The following is an 18,578-nucleotide window of genomic DNA, read 5'->3' on the forward strand; positions in this document are numbered from 1 at the left end:
CATAAATAAAACAACAACAAAAAACACCTCCACAATCAATATTTTTAATTTCCATTTGTTTCTAATGTACCCTTCTTAAAATATCCTGAATATCATGTAGTTATTGATTTTTGGTTGAGAGTTTGGTACTGACTCGCCAACTTTGTTCTTCTCATTGAACACGAAATCAATTTAACGACAATATTTTACAGATTAAGGGTCATTAGAAGTTATTTTCAGGTGATACAATATATACAGCATAATTCTGAGTCACAAGACAAACTTTACAACGAAGCTCCATCTCTTGTGCCGATGTTTCCACCGACTTCGCCACACAGGCCATTTGAAGTGAAAGGGGTCGAACAAGCGGAGGATCTCGTGTGTTCAGAGGGCTGCAGTAGCGAAATGACAATCAATGAATGACGACGTGCCCTGAAATAAAACCAAAACCAAAACGGCAGCGAAGCGTAAATCCAGCTGTTCTCTGAAAACGCTCATTTCCTCACCCTGCTTTTTGTTCTGTACCTCAGTCTAATGTAAATACTTGGTAAACAAACCTTTTTTTTTGGGGGGGGGGTCCAGTCACAAGAGAAATGATAAATCAATAAAACACTGCTTGTGAGAAAATGCAGAACAAACCTATAAAAATAGAAACGCTGACATTTGCTTGAATGGTGTTGGGATTTTTCCTTTAAGTCTCTGTATACAAATAGTGCTGTGGATCTCCACAGAGTACACACATTTACAACAAAGGGTTTGTACGCCTGAATAAGATAAGTGTTCAAACCTCACTGTTGTGTTGCCGTTACTGGCAGTGGTCGAAGCTCTCCTGCCCCCCCCCCCCCCCCCCCCTCATCCTGCTGAATAACCGCCGTCCACACTGACCTTGTACATACAATATAGCTGAAACAAAATGCATGACTAAAGCTGACAGTCGGCGCCTCCTATAGCGACGCGGGGGTTTGATTCGTGCAACATAACGATCGCGGAGTCCGGAGGGGTGCATGTGTGGGTTTGTGCTCTGCGACAGTGACCTCCTCAGTGACTCTCCTTACCTCCATCTCTGTGCAGTGCTACGTCACGAATGATAAAAAAAAAGAATGTATTTTCAGTGGCACTTGTCCTACGGTTGGCCTCTTCGCCAAATGACCCAATGTTTTGGGAGGGTTTGTTTGTTTATTTATTTATTTATTTATTTATTTTTCCAAATCCCCCATTACAGTTGGACCGGGTTTCTTCTTCTTCTCAGTCCTTCAATCACCCCCCCCCCCTTCCCCCCCCATTCCTCCAAGGAATCAGACTGTTGCTTGTTCCACCCTTCCTTTTCCTACTGTAGCATCAGTCTGCACGCCGTTTCACGCTTCGGCGAGACAGTCGATTCTGATTTTTAAAGAATGGCCCTGTAGCCTCTCCGCCAACGGGCACGACCTCCACGGCTTTCTTGAGCAACTGCAATCCGCCTCCCGACTGGCGGCACGACACCCCTGGTACTCCAGTTGGAACGGGCACTCCGGTCGGCTCGCACCTGGCTGAGAAGGAGGGCGCGGGCCGTGGCCTGAAAGTAAAAGTCAAAAGTCAACCAGGTTCACATCCTCCAGAAGCTCCATAGTCCATCCAGTGTGAAAAGCAGCCGCCAGCCCCAAAGGGTGAGGGTCAGTGATGGTGTCGTGTGCAGGGCTTTGATTCTCGCTATGCTGAAGTGGAGTGTGTTTTCACACATCTGATAGGATTGTTTATTTTCCGTCGTGGTTTATCGTTGCCTCTCACGTCAGGTTCCGGATTTGGGTGAAGTATCAGTTTTGTTTTGTTTTTGTTTTTTTTTCTTTTGTCCTGTTTTTTGGGTTTGGCTGCGTTCTGTTTTTTTTTCTGTGCAACGTGGAGTCCACTCGTCGCTTTCGCACTTTATTTGTGACTTCCTAGTTCATGAGCAGAGACTGTCCTACCCGATTGTGAATGCTGACTGTTTCACACCAGATGTAAACTCCGGAGATATTTTTCCATGCCAAAAAGAAAAGACTTAATTCTCTATTTTCCTTTGTAATCTCTATTTTTTTTCCCTGGTGTTCTTCTTTTCTTTTCTTTTCTTTGATCTGTGAAGATTTTAGGGGATGCAAAACTAGAAAGGGCTTACTTCAGTGCAGGTTGCACTCTCGTGCTGGAAAGGAACGGCGCTCCGAATGTATCTGTTGTTGTTTCGTTTTGTTTTTTGAGTCACTCCACAGTTCATCATTTCTTTTTCTGCCACGTGGTGCTCACGTCACGACAGCAGCTGCAGGTTGTCGTGCTCTCGTCCAGCAGACTCTTGTGTTCAGTGTGTCGTAGTGAAGGAGAGCGTGGATCCAGACAGGCGTCACGTCTCGTCCTGTCCGGGTCCTGGCGGTCCTTCTCAGTGGAAGACATGAGGGACATGTCGTCTTCTTCATTGTCACAGGTCTGCGACGACAACGGCAACTTTTAACCCCCGGTGAAAGATTTGACCATTTACAGTTTATTTACGGCGACAGTGACAATAAAATATGAGCAGGATCATTTTCATTATTCAATTTAAGATTCGGTGGGAAATGTTGGAAAGTCTGGAATTTGGGGGAAAGCCAATCTGATTTTTTGTTTATTTTCATCAATGTATGTGTTTTGTTGTTGACATTGTTCTTCCTTTTTCTTTGTCTGTTTTCATTTTCACCATTGTAGCTTTATTTTCTACACATTTATTACAATATTCACTTCTAATGTTGTTCTCAACATCATATTCTATACATGTTGCCTTTTCTTTTTCTCTACATGGGAACTTGGTTCGGAATATTTGATAATAGTTACTTGGATTTTTTAACTTTATTTTATTCCTAACATTGACATTTTTGTTCAACATCTTAACTTTATTCTTATTTCCTAACGTTTTGCCTTGTTCTCAACATTTGCCCTATTCCTAACTTTTCACTTTGCTATTCTCAACTTTGTCACCCTATTCTTTAAAATGAATCATTATTCTTTTAAATTTGAATATGGTTTTCATCTTTTCAGCCTTATTGACATATTCATACTGTCTTTAGGGTTTATATTTATTTTTAACCTTTGTCAACTCCAGAATTCTTCTAAAGGTTTCAGCTTCAGTCTTGAATCAAAATTTTCTCCCCTCGTATGTATAATGCCTTGATCCTGCTGCTCCGACACGCTGTAGTACACATTGTACACATTTGGTGGAAGTAGATAAACCAATCAGATTGTCAGGGAAGTGATCAAATCAATCTTCCCTTGTCAGAGCTGAAGTTGAGCCTTTTCAGAGTTTGAGGTTGAACCCTGGAAGGTCGGAAAGCGAAGGTCAAAGGTCCATTTTTTTGACACGTTAAATCTTCCGATCATCTGATTTCACACTTGTTTCGTCTTATATTCTGTTTAGTTTTGGACTTGGCTGCCCCCTTTTAGTTTGAGACTCCACTTTCCCGCATGGATCACGTCTCAACACAGCTTAATGTTGTGTTTAAAAAAAGGAAAAAGTAATGAAGCACTGAAGCAAAGTTTGGTCTCAAACTGAAAAAAGTGGACGAGTGAAGCTCAAGCAGATGTCTGTGTTTTAAGACGAGTCCTTGATCTCTGAATGACAGGAAAGAGTTGCTGCTCCGCCTGTACTGCTTGTCCCCTGAGTGTGACGGGTCTGAATAAAATGTCCCTTTAATACCACTATTATTACTATTATTATTATTATAATTAGTGATTTTGTTTTGTTGTTTTTTAATAAACAACTCTACAATTCATTAAAACATGTAAAAGGCTCTGGAAAAAAAATACTCTTAAAAACTCAGTTTAAGTTGCACTTAAAGCTTATAGCGAGAATCGCATTATATCACTGTTGTCCTGTAAGTCGTAGTAAAGGATCTGTAGTTATTTATCTGTTGCCATGTGGTTCTTCTTATGTGACCATTTGTTTATAAGATGAAAGAAAAATGTCAATTAAATTGAATGTCGAAGACAGATTTTTCTCTGCACATAGTCTTGATTTGCATAATAAGCTAATTGAAAAAAAAGAAAAGAGAAGACCTCTCCAGTGTCATTTAACAACATCGCAGCATGTTGCTGTGAACATGCATGACGTTTCAATCCTGTTGTATATTGTCTTTATTATCGTTTCTATTTTGTAACCTGTATTTCTCAAATGTAAATTTAAAAGATTATTTTGGATATGTGCATGCCTGTGAAATGTTCAGAATGTTGATTTCCACTAAAAGCTGTTCAGTTTCAAAACATCCACGTCTGGTACTTACACCCCCCCCCCCCCCCCCCCCTTTAACTCTTGTACAACAAGGACAACATGTATGAGATCCACACGTTCAGCGGATGATTCGCGAGTTTAGCAGTTAAACTCAAACGTGCCGACCATTACAAAGTTATCTTGAGTCACTGTTTTCAAAGTCCATCAATGATGACAATTCTCTCTATTATGACCCCAAAGTTCACGACCATAAGTGAGAATGAAAACATCCCCTGGAAATAGTAAAGTGTAGTCAAATGTAGCCGCTCACACCAGGAGTTCAGACAGTAGGTTGTTCACAGAAGTGGCCATTACACAGAAAATACAACCCACGAGGACCCTCATGGGACACGGCCGTGACCACGAAAACACAATTGAACTGGAACGTTTTCCTGTGAGAAACATTGAAGTCAAAAGAGTTCAGAAGGTTGTCAAAACAACACGCTGACATGTTACAAGCCGTCTTGATAGTGAGACTCTGGATCCTCCGGAGGACATCCTGAATGGGACAAGTCTTTTCAGCTTTTGCTCTGTAAGACTGAAAACCGTCTGGGAATGGTGAGACCGAGGCAAAATGGAAAACAAGGTCCTTTGTGGAGTTTCTCCTGCCTCCTCCCACAGCCTGGTAACGGCTCGTTGTGAATCAATCTACCCCTCAATAACTCCATTCAGGCTATAAAGACCGTGTTATGATGCAGAAATCCAGTATGAAGAACTGATGTAACGTCCGTTGAACTTCCTCCCGTCCTCATCAATTCTGCCCTTTCATGAAAACTTTTGCACTGATTTTCTCTCCCGAAACCCCAATTGTGCGTTGGAACGAGTTTTGTTTCGAGCGTGTTTGTTGTCATCAGACGGCGAACTGGACCTGCTGGGCTCTGTAGGTGTCGAAGTCCTCAGGAAGTGTGTCTATTAAAAAAAAAAAAAAAAATCACATTTGGTATTTTGGTGTGCATCCACGCATTAATTTAGCATTTTTATTCCAATCTCTTCTGGGACCCACTCAATCTTATAGAAGTATTTGCTTTAACACATTGAAGACAAATGTGCAGACGTGCCTTTGCGCTCAATATGATGCTTTTTACATCCACGTGTTGAGTTTAGTGAGAAAGTCGCTGAAGCACAGACACGTGGAGTGAGAACGACTGAGCTGAAGGAGGAGGACGTCTTGTGAACGCCTCAACTCACCGTTGCAGCGATAGCGCAGGTTTGCCCAGATGATGTTCTCCTGGGAAAAGCAGAAGACGCCCAGACGGCCTCCTCTCATCGTGGCGTCGATGATCACGCCTGTGTCGGCGACCATCTGGGGACCTTCGTAGAAACGAACCCTGCACAGAGCAGAAATGCAAAAATCGTACTCAACATGACAGACTCGGTATGAAGGATGAATTATTCTACATGTGTTGGACTGGTAGAAGCTGCATGGTGGTTCCTTACAGCCTCAAAAGTGAAAATAATCTGAGTTTGAGTCTTCGCTTCGATTTTGCATGTTGTCGCTGAGCAGGCATGTGTTTTCCTCCAGGTATTCTAAACGCTCGTCCACACGAGAACGCTGTTCCACATGACCACATTCCTCAAAGCTCCAGGGATTCCAGTCAGTACCTGATGTAGCCGTCCGCAGGCCGGTGCTGGAGAAACCAGCGGTACGACGTCTTGTCTTTCCAGCCGGCGTTGCGAGAATCTTTCCAGAGGAGTTTCACCTGCTCGCTCGTGTCTCCGGTGTGCCACAGGGCATTCCTCAGGTTTTCACCTGGACCTGTGTTTGACTTGACAGCCTTTGGAAAAAAAACAAAAAAAACCCAACACATAACAAGACGCCTGTGGGTTTGCTTGTCTCTGGTACAGCTGCAAGACATTCAATTAAGTCATGTCAACTACTGATTTGTACATTAAAAAAGGAATTTCACGTCTACTTTCCCATAATTTAGACAGGACTGCTGAAAAAGGGCATCTTAAATATTCAAATATTGGTTGCAACATTCTCATATATGAGATTAATAAAGACTAAAATTTGTGCTCTCATTGTTCAAATCATCTGATAAATCTGTGACAAAACTTCAATTACGGGTGTGAATATCAATAACTAGTGTGTCATCAATGAGAACTCAGTGCCTCATACAATAAGTCCAACTTCATGCTTTTTTATCTTCTCAACTAGTATTGGTAGTTTCATTCTTGTGTCTTTTGAATAACTTAAAATGAGAAACTTTTTTAGACAGACCATCTATAGACTGCTCTCAATTTATTATTGCAACAGGAAGAGAATATCAGCGCACATCTCTTTAGTCAGTCTTATTTATCACAATGCAGGCCTAAACTGCCAGAAAGGCGAAAAGTGGTCTATCAAACTCTAAACTACCTTGAGCTGGATGCCGGGCTCTGCCACAGCTCTGAACGGGTTTGCCTGCCAGTAGATCTGCTCCACCTGCTTCCACATCACCACGTAGAAACTGGAGCTATCCTGGTAGCCGAAGATAAATCCGGCATAGTCGTCATCCGTTACCGTGTTAACGTGAAACGTTCCTTCAAAGTCCACGCCACTGAAAGCCGTGTAGCCTGAGGGAGAGATCATTAAACTCCGAGTTCAGTATCTGAAATAATAACCGGATTCACATTATTTAGGTGATGGAGCCTAAAGTATCATGGGCCAGGAAATCTCTGAAAATGAGGAGCGAGAAATTGGTGATCTCTTAAATGTGAAATGAATCTCAAACTGTCTGAAATTTCAACAAGTTCCTACTGTATGTTTTAATATCACAGTCTGAGGGAAGAATTCTACGGAAGAATCGGGTTCATTCAATTATGTGTGAGGAACTGTGAACTGTGTGTGAACTGTTCATACCAACAGCGAGACCAGGGTCACTGTTCATCGTCTGGACAATCTCCCTTCCCTGCACAGAAGAAAGAGTATGTTTGAGACGAGATTCATCCTAAGTCATGTATCTGGTGGCTTAAAGATACAAGATATTGTGACTGGACCTGGTTCAGCACCACCCAGTTGGGATCGATTTGTGCATCTCCTTCCGGGTCTAACACGACGGTCTGATACTCCCTGAAGTCGGTGAGGGTGACCTCAGCGTTTTCTGGACAAACGTCTATGGTGTCGACGATGGTGTCATTGTCAAAATCCCTCTCGCACACGTTACCGACGCCGTTACCTGAAAGGACGAACGGACGAGTGTTTCATTACCCGTCTCGCTCCTGCACCGCAAGGCCTCAGGCCTCGGCTCACCGTCAGAGTCCTCCTGCAGAGGGTTGGGGATCAGACGGCAGTTGTCGGGACCCGGGGGCAGCAAGTCCGGGATGCCGTCATTATCATCGTCGTCGTCACACTCGTCTCCCTTTCCATCTTTGTCGGTGTCCAGCTGAGAGCTGTTGATGACGGCTGGACAGTTGTCCCGGGAGTCCTGGTGGCCGTCGCCATCGCTGGAGGAAAGTTGTGGAGATTCTGGCCCTCAGTCATTGATGTTGACACTCACCAGACAACACTGCGTGGCGGAAACGTCACAGGGTACCTGTCCTTGTTGGTGTCACATGGGTCTCCGATCAGGTCGTTGTCCACATCCATCTGAGAAACATGACTCACGTTTTTAACGTGACTTTATCTGGGAGCCTCTGTTTGTTTTGAGGCACTCATATGGGGGACTACCACAATGGTCTCCTCTGAAATAGAAACACCTTCAGGGTTGCATTTTTCTCCATGCATTATTGTTCTATGATTTGTTTTAGACGTGTACCTGTAAAGCGCTTTTGGGTGATTTGCGTGATCAACTGATCACCCTAACCCATTATTTGGGCAAAGATCCATTAATTGTGCTGCCTAATCCTAACCATTACCCTTTGCACTGTGTGATAGACCAATGCTTCCACGATATTTCTGTGGTGCAATCGACAGATCATGCAAAAGCACCAGACACTCATTGTTCAAATAGTATTTGGATATTCATGGGAACTTTTGCACACGCACCAACCTCTGTGTAGCCTGGGACAATACAACAGTAATCCACTGACAGCCCCCACAATACAAATTAAACATTAAGGAGACATCGGACCATATGAAATATTTTTTTAAAAAGTCTGCCTGATGAAAGACTTCTGGCTTGTTTCATCAATAACCTGCTGTAAAGCACATAAGATGTGTCACCTGGTCAGGATTGGGAATGTAGGGACAACTGTCACATGCATCTCCCACTTTGTCTCCATCCCGATCCTTCTGGTCGGCATTGGGAACTCTTTTGCAGTTGTCCAGGTGATTGAGGATCCCTGGAATTCAAGTGAAAATGGCAAAATACTGCAAGCATGTTCAATCTTTTCACACACATTCTCTGTTTATGTCAATCAACTCATAGTCAATAGACTTATAGTGTGCAGTTTGGCTTGTAGGTTGTTTTTTTTTTTCTTTTTGAAACTGAGGAGGCGTTACATTATATTTGTAAACCATCAGATTAATACCAAATCATGCCACCAGTGTGGAAATAAGGCAATCCATTGAAATAAGGACACAAAACTTACCGTCTCCATCAATATCTTCATCACATTCGTCACCAAATTTGTCCACGTCTGTGTCCTTCTGGTCGTTGTTCTTGACCGCGCGGCAGTTATCGCAGGCATCGCCAAAGTCATCCTCATCGACGTTCCGCTGGTCCACGTTAGGCACCAACACGCAGTTATCCTGTGAGGGCGTGACACAGAAGACATCCATGCACTCCACTTTCTTCCTGTAACAAATTCACTGGCTCGTTTCTGCAGTAACCTGCGTGTTGAGAATCCCATCTCCATCTGCGTCTTCATCACAGGCGTCTCCAATCCCGTCCCCGTCTGCGTCTTCTTGACCGGAGTTGGGTACGGTGAGACAGTTGTCCTGGCAGGGAAAATAACAGGATTATTGAGGATTACGATTAACAAAAGCAAAAAGTTGCAACTGAGTTCATGGAGCTTCACACACATTATTTCCAATGCTTCAGTCATTCATAAAAAGTTGTTCCCAGCCGGGGGTCCAGATGTATTAAAAGACAATATCAAGGGCCCTCAAAGCAGATTAGACCCATACATGTCATATGACACTTTCTAAAATCAAGAGTAGACCTGTCAAACTGGCCGTTGCTTGTAAATCTTCACCTCAGGCAACTATGCACGTTTTTACAACATACCCTGGACAAATTTGATGGTGTCCTCCTCCTGTCTTCATCAGAAATGTCATACCGTGACTTCATCGTAAGAGTTCAGTTAATTCATTCTGACATTTCGTTGTAGTAAATATTTTGCCTGTGTCTCTATATTCAAGTAGGTTTGGCAAGATGACATTTGTGGTGAAGATGGGAGAACGCCATCAAAACCTGTTGTAAAAAAAACCAATATGCCTGAATAGAAGAAAGCAAAAATACTCCTGAACAACCAAAAGGCTTAATGAGCTTCACTGAGCTGCCCATTGCTTTTATTTCTCTCTATCTATTATCCTTTTTTTGTAATGCTGCCATTTTAACCAGGCCCTGCAACGAAAAGAAACGATTTGATGTCAAGTGAATGCCTAGTACAATAAAAGTCAAATAAATTAATGGATTATTAAAATTTTGACATCTCTTAGAGGGTTAGGGTGGTTATTACTTTAATGTTTTGGGAAAACGAGAGTCTTCAGTCTCCGTTAATCTCCCTGAGATGCCCGAAATCCCCACGGGTTCCTCAGTAAATCAAAAGCTAAAATATAAACTAAAATTAAAAAAATATTCACCTTGTACACTAACTTCCTTTAAGCTACAATCCATATTGTAGCACCGACAATGAAGAAAGAGACTTTATCTGCAATGAGCATTAAGTAGAGGAGGTAATAGTGTGGTTAATGCAATGGCACAGTTTTGTGGAGGAATGTCGGATGTTTCAGTTGATTTTACCTTCATATCAACTTTTTGTTGAGAAATAAAGTTTGTTAAACCTGCAAAACTTACGAAACTGATACTTTAACCTTTTCGAGTATGAAAAAAAATCCAGAACTTGAACAGAGTTTCTATTAAAGTATTGCTTACATGAGATGGACATAGTGTGTTAACATGCCACTATGGAGAAAATAACTAAACAAAAATCAAACAGAAGTTACCAAAAATGATCATTTCCCGCTTAAAGCGTTATAGACAGGTCGACATTTAGAGACTGGAAACACTGACAGAGTCTTGTGTTAATAATAATTTTTTAAAAAGGACCAGAAAACACTTGTTTGGCACTTTTTTTTAAACTTAGTCTATATTTTGATATTTTTTTTACACAAACCTTCTGTACAGTACAATATTATGTGAAGTTGAACGACTGTGTTTCTGTGCCAGCAGTCTTCAGAGGGTTCTGCTGGCTACGAGCTAAACTCACCTTGTTACAGTTCCTCTCAGGACAGCTCAGCTTCTCGTCAGGGAAACCGTCAATGTCAGTGTCGGGGCCGCAGAGGTAACCGTTTCCAGCCCATCCAACTCCACACTGTCAGGATGGAAAATGTTTTAGGAAACTGTTTTTATTGGCAGCTTCGTGTCCTAAATACAGTCAGAAAGGAGCAAATGAGGACAAGTGGTGTAGCAGATTTCTGGTTTTCTTAATATGAGCATGAGTCAGACGCTGCATTGTGGTCATAGCATATAAATGTGTTGATGGCAGCAGTGGTTCGCTGGCGAGGTGATCGTGTGAATTTTAAAAAATGAACTGTGGTTGCACCTGACACTCGATGGTCCCTTCTCGATGGACGATGCACTGGGCGCTGGCGTGGCAGGGGTTGGGCTGGCCGTTCCCACAGGCTCTCTCTGGCTTACAGCCACGCCGCTGATCCCCGACGTAGCCTTTCTTACAGGGTCCACACCTGAACGAGCCCTGGCCAAACATACAAAGGGATCAACACCTCCCACATCACAAGCTGACATTCCACACCAAACGCAGGCGGGCTGGAGACAAACAGCTCAAAATCCCTGGTATATGAACGCACGACCTGTGGACTTTTAATTCTTATTTATTTGTTTGTAGAGCACTTTGGTGGTGTCTTTAATGTGCTATATAAATAAAGGCGGTTGGGTTTTAATGTACAACTTTTAAATTAAAGACATATTCATATTCAGTGGAACTAATTAAAACACTTGTGCATGGTAGTTTCAGTGTGTTTATGTGGCGCTCTTGTGGAATAAATCCCTCACCCCTGCTTTAAAACAGTTTTTTTTTTTTTTTTAACTTTTGTATAGTTATAGGCTGCAAGGAGATGTGGCGGTGTTCCAGTATATTTCACATTTATTTCGTCATCACCAATCATATTGAGTGTACATCACATACCCACACCAGGTGAAACCCTCATTGTTAATCATTAAATCTATTGTGCATTTAAAAAAAAAATCATATTTCCTACATAATATTAGAAACATAATGTACTGTAGTTGTCTGCATGTCTTCTACTCACAGGGGTGTTCATGCACAGAGAGTTTTCCACACAGCCTCCACCGTTGGGACCTTCACACTCGTTGATGTCTTTGCACACCTTGAGGAGGAGGAACACAAAGACAGTTCAAGAACCTCAGTGAGCTCCTGCACTAGAAGAACAGGTGGAGAGCGGTGGATTGGAGACACTGGTGCTTTAAGGAGGAGAGTGGTGCTGATACGGTGCAGAAGCCGTTGCCACTGTATTAAAGAAGGTGAGCAGGTGTTGCTGATGCATGCAAGATGTGGGAGAGATCGCAGCCTAATAATCTAAGGATAGTGACACGATAAGTGACGATTTGACCAATTCTACATCCGAGCACATCTGGACATTAGCTGTAGATGAGTGAAAAAACACTATCTATACTATATAATTCACTGGGATATTGTTATCTACATAGAGGTTTACTAATAATGACACTTCCATCACGACGACTCGTACCATTGTATATTCAGTCATAGCAACTGAGGTAAAGTGCTTCTAGGTACAAAGGCAAACCTGTTTGTTGGCAGTAGCATAGGCGAGACCAATTCCCTGGACCTGGGGCCCCGTGTACCCTGCAGGACAGGAACCACAACGGAAACCCGGGGAGGTGTTGATACAGCGCACTCCCATGTGGCAAGGAATCACAGTACACTGACAGAGAGAGAGAGAGAGAGAGAGAGAGAGAGAGAGAGAGAGAGGGTGTGGGTGGATGAATACAAATGCACATGTCTTACAGGAGCAGCATTTCAAAAACATTTTTTTGAATAATGCATAAACAAAACACATGTAGTATAACTAAGAAAAGGTCAAACAACACTTCATTACCTTTGCCAACAAGCTTTGGGGCAAAGGTTAGGTTTTTGTCGGCATGTATTTATTGGCTTGTAGGTATTTTACCAACTTTTTGCAAAAAAAACTCTTGACCTGTCGTGCATGAAATCTTCAGGGATGATTTGTCCTCATCTCAGGACCAATCCATTAGATTTTGGGATTGAACAGCTCCTAGAGAGGTAAAATATTTCATCCGCCGGCTGCAGCAAAGAAGCTGCGTTTCGCCGCGAACTGCTAACACTGCAAACTCTGCAACCAAGCTAATTCAGATCCGCTCACGAATGTGGCGTTGGCGAAGGTGTGCGCCCTGCCGAGTGCCAGGCATAGTCTTGCTATGTTTTAAGGATATGATGTTAAAAAGTAAAAATAAACTTAGTGGACAAATCTTTCCAGGCCATGTGTGTGTTTAAGTTCTATTCGTGACTCGCCAAATAGCTTTACTGCATTTAAATGAGCGCCGTATTAATTAGGTTCTGTGATAATCTTTATAATGACGACATTCAGGCTGATCTATGAACTTTAGGTCGATGGTTTGACCACAAAGGATGGCATTATGCTAATATTATACTTGTATTTACAAGTAAATCAGCTTCCAGCAATGTATTGGTTTCTTCATGACGACCGCAGCTCCACATACCTCGTCCACGTCAGAGCAATGGGTCCCGTTTCCCTCCGTGCCATCAGGACAGGGTCCACACTTTATACCCTGAGGGGTTTCCAGACACTTCACCCCCGGGTGGCAGGGGTTCGGCACACATGACGGCCGAGGCTGCATACCCCCCATACCTGAGATTAGAGGCCGTCACATGCCATCTGTTCAATACTTACATATTAATGTAATTTGTCAAACGACAGTCTACGGCACATGTTTTTGTGTGCAACTATGTAAGATCAGATACAGTTACTCAAGAATTTATGTTGAACGAATCCAGATCAGGACATAAAACCCAGCAATGCAACAGAAGTAATGAATGTTTGAAAATCATTAATAAAGGAGCAGCTCAGCTCACCACAGGCTTCACACTCCATCACCGTGTTCTTCAGAAACACAATCTCCTTAATCTGGAAAATTAAAAAGATATAAGTATCTCATAACAATTTTTATTGATATTACTTACCTACTGACTTAAAGTCTGAAAAAAGACTGTCATGAGACACAATGAAGATGTTTACCTGTTGTTTCAGAAGCTCTTTCATCTCAGCCAAAGCGAGGTTGGTGATTTTAATCTGATTGATAATTTCTCCATCTGGATTTGAGCAGAAAACACAAACTTTTCATCAGCTGGTTCAACCATACAGTCACATGTCGTTTTTACTCTGTGACTTCACCTTTTGACAATCCAATAAACCCTCAGATGTTAGTGAAATTCCTGCAGTCAAACGCAAACAGAGCGGAGACATTGTTCAAACTGTTTTGTGTTTATCTTCACTATCACACTGTCTCAGACCCAAGTTAAAAACCTGGCTATTATTTTGCTCGCAGTGTGCAGCATCTGTGCATTTTTGGAGGGTATCAGTTTTTATCAACATGTGATTATCATTTCTGAAGATTTGAGTGAAGCAAACTCTCCTCAGGCCCGTCTGTCTTCGCTCAATACAGCGTCCACAAACTTGTTGGGTTTTTTTTCCACACTGCAGATACATTTTCACAAGGACTCTTATTTTCCTTTGCAAGGTCAAAAAGGAGAAACTCAACAAAAATGTACATCGCATGCGGCGTGGCTCTGAATGTGAGTGATTAATGTCTGTTTAATTTAATTTAATTTAATTTATTTTTATTTTATTTTATTTTATTTTATTTTATTTAATTTAATTTTATTTTATTTTATTTTATTTTATTTTATTTTATTTTATTTTATTTTATTTTATTTTATTTTATTTTATTTTATTTTATTTTATTTTAGGGATCCTTTGCTGCTTTCAATTAAAATGCTATTGCTTATTTGTGGATTTGATCTATGGAGAACCAAATAGTTAGTAATAGTAATTTGAATAGAATTTTACATATGAAGCAAACTTTCATTCATATTTTGATGTTGAACATGAAACATTCTATGTGGTGGAAAGTGAACAACAATGGCTCTTGTAGTTGTGAATGCTACACACATCTGCTCTGGGATGAACAATGACTCAACCTGCAATTCTTTTTCGTTATTTACCGGTACTGTGAGTAACTACAGTGAGAAATGTGCAAAACTGGTTTGTTTCCAGTTGCACCTCATCATATTTTTTTCAGGTAAGCTTCGTTGGTCTCTCTTCTCGGACTTGATGCCCCCTGGGGAGAAAGTATAGATGTTCAGTATGATCCTGTGCCTGTCTTATACCAAAATCTAATACCTGGAATTCCTCTGTCACCACAGGCCTCATTTGTATCCACGACCCACGCATTCACTGGAGTCAGAAATGTTTTGCTTGCATTTCCAAAATTGACTTTCCAGATATGAGATGACACAAGATTTTCTGGAAGATACATTTTTTTCAAGCTCTCAAGCTTACAGGAACGACACTCTGTGGGCGTCCTGGTGCTTCAGCGCTGTAAGTATGAATACAATCTTGATTTTCCATGCAGGTTACACTCATTCATCTATTCAGAAATAGCTGCAGATAGATTACACAGGGAAATTAACAAAAAGTGTCTTGAAATTGAGACTGAAACATGCTTCCACATATTTAAATCTATTGAAAATGGACTTTTTACTAACTGAGATACTCCCTTTCTGTTCCCCAAGGAGCAGTCAGCAATAGAAACAGAGAAAGATTTTTATAGTTCTGTAATGGTGCTTGACTGAAAAGATTGACTGGAAAGTGGGAAATACTTACAAATGGAAAGCACACGTGAATTATTCATAACTTGGAACTTCCCAATGGGAATATTAAGAAGAAAAATAAATTACTCAAAATACACTTATGAGTAACCGTATTTCTAAATGATTCCCAGTGCAATCAACAAATATCAGAGCAGATAAAATGAAAGTAAGAAGACTTGATGAGATCAGCAGCTGTAAGAGGCCAACAATCAATCACAGCATTATTTATATGTGTAGTGAATTAAAGTCTATAAATATGATTGACTCTCCAAACGGTTTAGAAAGGTCAAATGTTTTTGTTTATTGGTACATTTCTCTCGGGTCGACTTTTCAGCCTTTTCTTGTTGTCTTGTAAACTTTTCAAAATTGAAGATGGGACTAACTTTCCCAGTCCCACCGACACCTTACACACTTGATATAGTAAATGGAAAGGAGATGCAGTTGGTAAATATGTAAAAGTGAGAAAACAAAATATCATCTGAGGTTCTCCTAGAAATTCCATATATGTAAATATGTCAATAAGCCAGACTCCACTCTGTCTGTCTGTCTGCTGCTCCATGCATGGCAGATGGTGCCCAGTTCGATTTTAAACCGTTTCCTCAACATTAAACGACCTGCAGCAGCCAGAGGTCACACAGTGGGAGATAATCAGAGAAAAGCAAACGGGCAAACGTTTGTGCTAAATGTTACAAGCACAGAAACCACAACTCAATCTTGAGTAACGTCACGGATCATAACTCAGGGTGTGTCATAGCTTTTAAATTGTGAAGCGGAAATAGAATTGTTGGCGTTGGTGTGATTTTGGTATGGATAGATCACATTGATTTATAATAATATATCCAATATGGATAACTGATTCTGCCAGATGCTTCACTGAAAATTCTGATTTGTCCCCAGACAGGATAATAATGGAAGTATTTACATGCAGACTATGTGACACTGAAGAGTGGCAGTGAAATAAAGGACTTAGAAGTGTTTGTATTTATTTTGTGATTATCGATTATTTTTATGAATTAGTTTTGCTACTGATAAGCATTTGTCTGTAAATATGAAACATTTCCAGTGTTGCTGGTTGAAAGATGCTGGGAGCAAAATGCAAACATCAGCTGGAGCCTCGTCTCTTCCTGAGAAGAAAACATACACATACCTGGAACATCTGCTGATGTATTTACCCCCTCTGGTAATAAGTCCGGAGGACTTTCAGTAGAATATATAAGATAATGTCTCTTTTTACATGTTTTTTTTTATTTTTTATTGTTATTATGTGAATATAAATTGTTGTTTGTATTCATTCATTATTAACACACTTCCAACAGAAGAAAGAAAAACCGACATCCTGGGTTTACAGACTCTGGTTCAATCTTTTAGTTTTGTAGTTCAGGTGTTACATCTTGATGACCCCCCCGCCCTCCTCTTCCTCCTCCTCCTCCTCCTCCTCATCCTCCTCCTCCTCACAGCCTCCTTTCTTTCTCGCAGGCATCAGCGCCGCCCCAGAGGAGCTGTGTGAGGGCAGAAAACCTCCTGAGCATGAAGCAAAGGAAATGTGTTCTTCTCGTTAGCAGCGACTCTGTTTACTAAATGAATTCCACAGCCGGAAGAGGAGATACTGGGAATAAATCACTCTCGTCACTAATAGAGAGGTTGAGATCTGGACCACAGATTGTTTCACCTCACAGAGTATACAGGAAGATTGGCTCAATCATTATTCTCTACAGAAGTCAGGAACTTTTTCGTTATGATGCAGGGAGATTCTTATTATGATATTCATTTGTTTATTTAATCTTATAAATTTTTTATTATTTGATTAAATAATCAATCTGCTTTTGAACAAATGAATCTTGACTTAGAGTTTTATACTCTATTAAATCAATAATTTATTCCTGCTGACTGCATTTGTTTAATTTAATATTTGAGCAAATCGGACAAAAAAAACAGATGGACACAACTTTAAAAGAAAAACCTTGAAGAGATTTCCCCGGAAATATCAATCAAACCTCCTTTTACTGTTTCCCAGATGAAAAGCCCAAAGCAAACTTGTGTTTTTGAAATCATGTTTTTAATGTATCTGCCCTCTTCTGACCTCAGGCACAACAACTGTACACTGACTGTCAATGGCTTTTTTTTTTATACTGCGTGATAAAATGGTGGCAGTCAGGTTCCTCCCCTGCTGGTTTAGGAGAAGCGATCACTATAAAAAGATTCAAGCGGGACACATTCCTCTCACCTCGCTGTCCCGCCGCAGTGTGTCCCCCCAGGCAGAAGGCACAGGTCAGCCCCACAAGCCACAGCATGGTTGGAGTCAGACTGGTCACTGCAGCCACTCCGTCTCTTCTCTTTTCCTCCGCTCAGTTTCAATACTCCCCCCCAACAAACTCCAGTCCAGCAAAGTTTGTCAGTTTTCCCTCCCCTACTTTGGGTTTTTATACCCAACTGTCACCCCCCCACCCCCCTCCATCCTTTTCCCCTGAAGCTCCAAGACAGGGAAGACTTTGCACCATGAATTACTATTTAAAGAGTAAATAGTCTTATTGTTGCTGAAGTTGTTGGATTAGTTTCTCACATGATTGCTTCATAATGTGTATCTCTGAGTCTTCTGAAGTGTCGTCCAGTCAGAGATTAAGTCATGTTTGACAGGAAGCAGTGGGCGCACTGGAGCACCGCAAATACTGATTGTAGTAGTTACTTGGATTACATTTTCCAAGCTATTTGTTTGTGTGTGTGTTTGTTTGTCGTACAAACTGCTAATGACAAGCAGACGTTAGTAGGGTTTATAATTCCTCAACATTTGTAGTTTTTGATTTCTTTGGATGAACAAATTGCAGTTTGAAGCAGTCGGTTGGCTGAGCGGCGAGTCACATGGTCAGTCAGTTCAAATACTTGGATTTTGAAATGGTTGGAATTTTTGTTCATTTGTCATTTGTTGAGATAAGAACTTTAAGTTGTGTTTGTTTTGGTTTTTTTTTTCTTTTAAAGTAACAAAACATGTATCATTGGTCGTTTATTATGCTGTAAGCAACGCAAACATGTATATCAATAAAGGTGTGTGTGTGTGTGTGTGTGTGTGTGTGTGTGTGTGTGTGTGTGTCCATAATGACATCACCAGATGTTCTTCCTCCAGTTCCTCTCTCTCTCTCTCTCTCTCTCTCTCTCTCTCTCTCTCTCTCTCTCTCTCTCTCTCTCTCTCTCTCTCTCTCTCTCTCCTCTCTCTCTCTCTCTCTCTCTCTCTAACTTTCATAAAACATGCAGAGCAGATCATTTCTGTTTTGTTGGATTTGTGTGGAAAACTGTCCTGATTGTT

At 41.3% G+C, this 18,578-nt stretch overlaps 1 protein-coding gene across 1 annotated transcript; it reads right to left on the bottom strand.

Annotated features, from left to right (window-relative positions):
• Window positions 1-5,041: 5,041 nt before the first annotated feature.
• comp (cartilage oligomeric matrix protein) lies at window positions 5,042-17,644 on the bottom strand. Its single transcript, XM_080506399.1, has 19 exons — window positions 17,505-17,644; window positions 13,647-13,720; window positions 13,484-13,535; window positions 13,111-13,259; window positions 12,156-12,293; window positions 11,640-11,717; window positions 10,913-11,065; window positions 10,577-10,681; window positions 8,976-9,083; window positions 8,735-8,894; window positions 8,367-8,485; window positions 7,738-7,790; window positions 7,455-7,648; window positions 7,202-7,380; window positions 7,065-7,113; window positions 6,582-6,778; window positions 5,825-5,997; window positions 5,411-5,550; window positions 5,042-5,131 (listed from the first exon to the last, which is right to left on the bottom strand). Exons 1-19 carry the CDS (start codon window positions 17,569-17,571, stop codon window positions 5,073-5,075), a joined length of 2,247 nt encoding a protein of 748 aa, XP_080362525.1. The 5' UTR covers window positions 17,572-17,644; the 3' UTR covers window positions 5,042-5,072.
• Window positions 17,645-18,578: the final 934 nt, after the last annotated feature.

This window comes from Blennius ocellaris (genome assembly GCF_963422515.1).
Source record: "Blennius ocellaris genome assembly, chromosome: 12".
NCBI lineage: Eukaryota > Metazoa > Chordata > Actinopteri > Blenniiformes > Blenniidae > Blennius > Blennius ocellaris.

Coding starts and splice junctions, on each gene's coding strand:
- comp (XM_080506399.1), bottom strand. CDS start 17,571: ATGCTGTGGCTTGTGGGGCTGACCTGTGCCTTCTGCCTGGGGGGACAC. Junction 12,294..13,110: donor ATTGCTCTGACGTGGACGAG/GTATGTGGAGCT, acceptor TCTCTCTGTCAG/TGTACTGTGATTCCTTGCCA. Junction 9,084..10,576: donor CTGAGAGGAACTGTAACAAG/GTGAGTTTAGCT, acceptor TTTCCCTGCCAG/GACAACTGTCTCACCGTACC.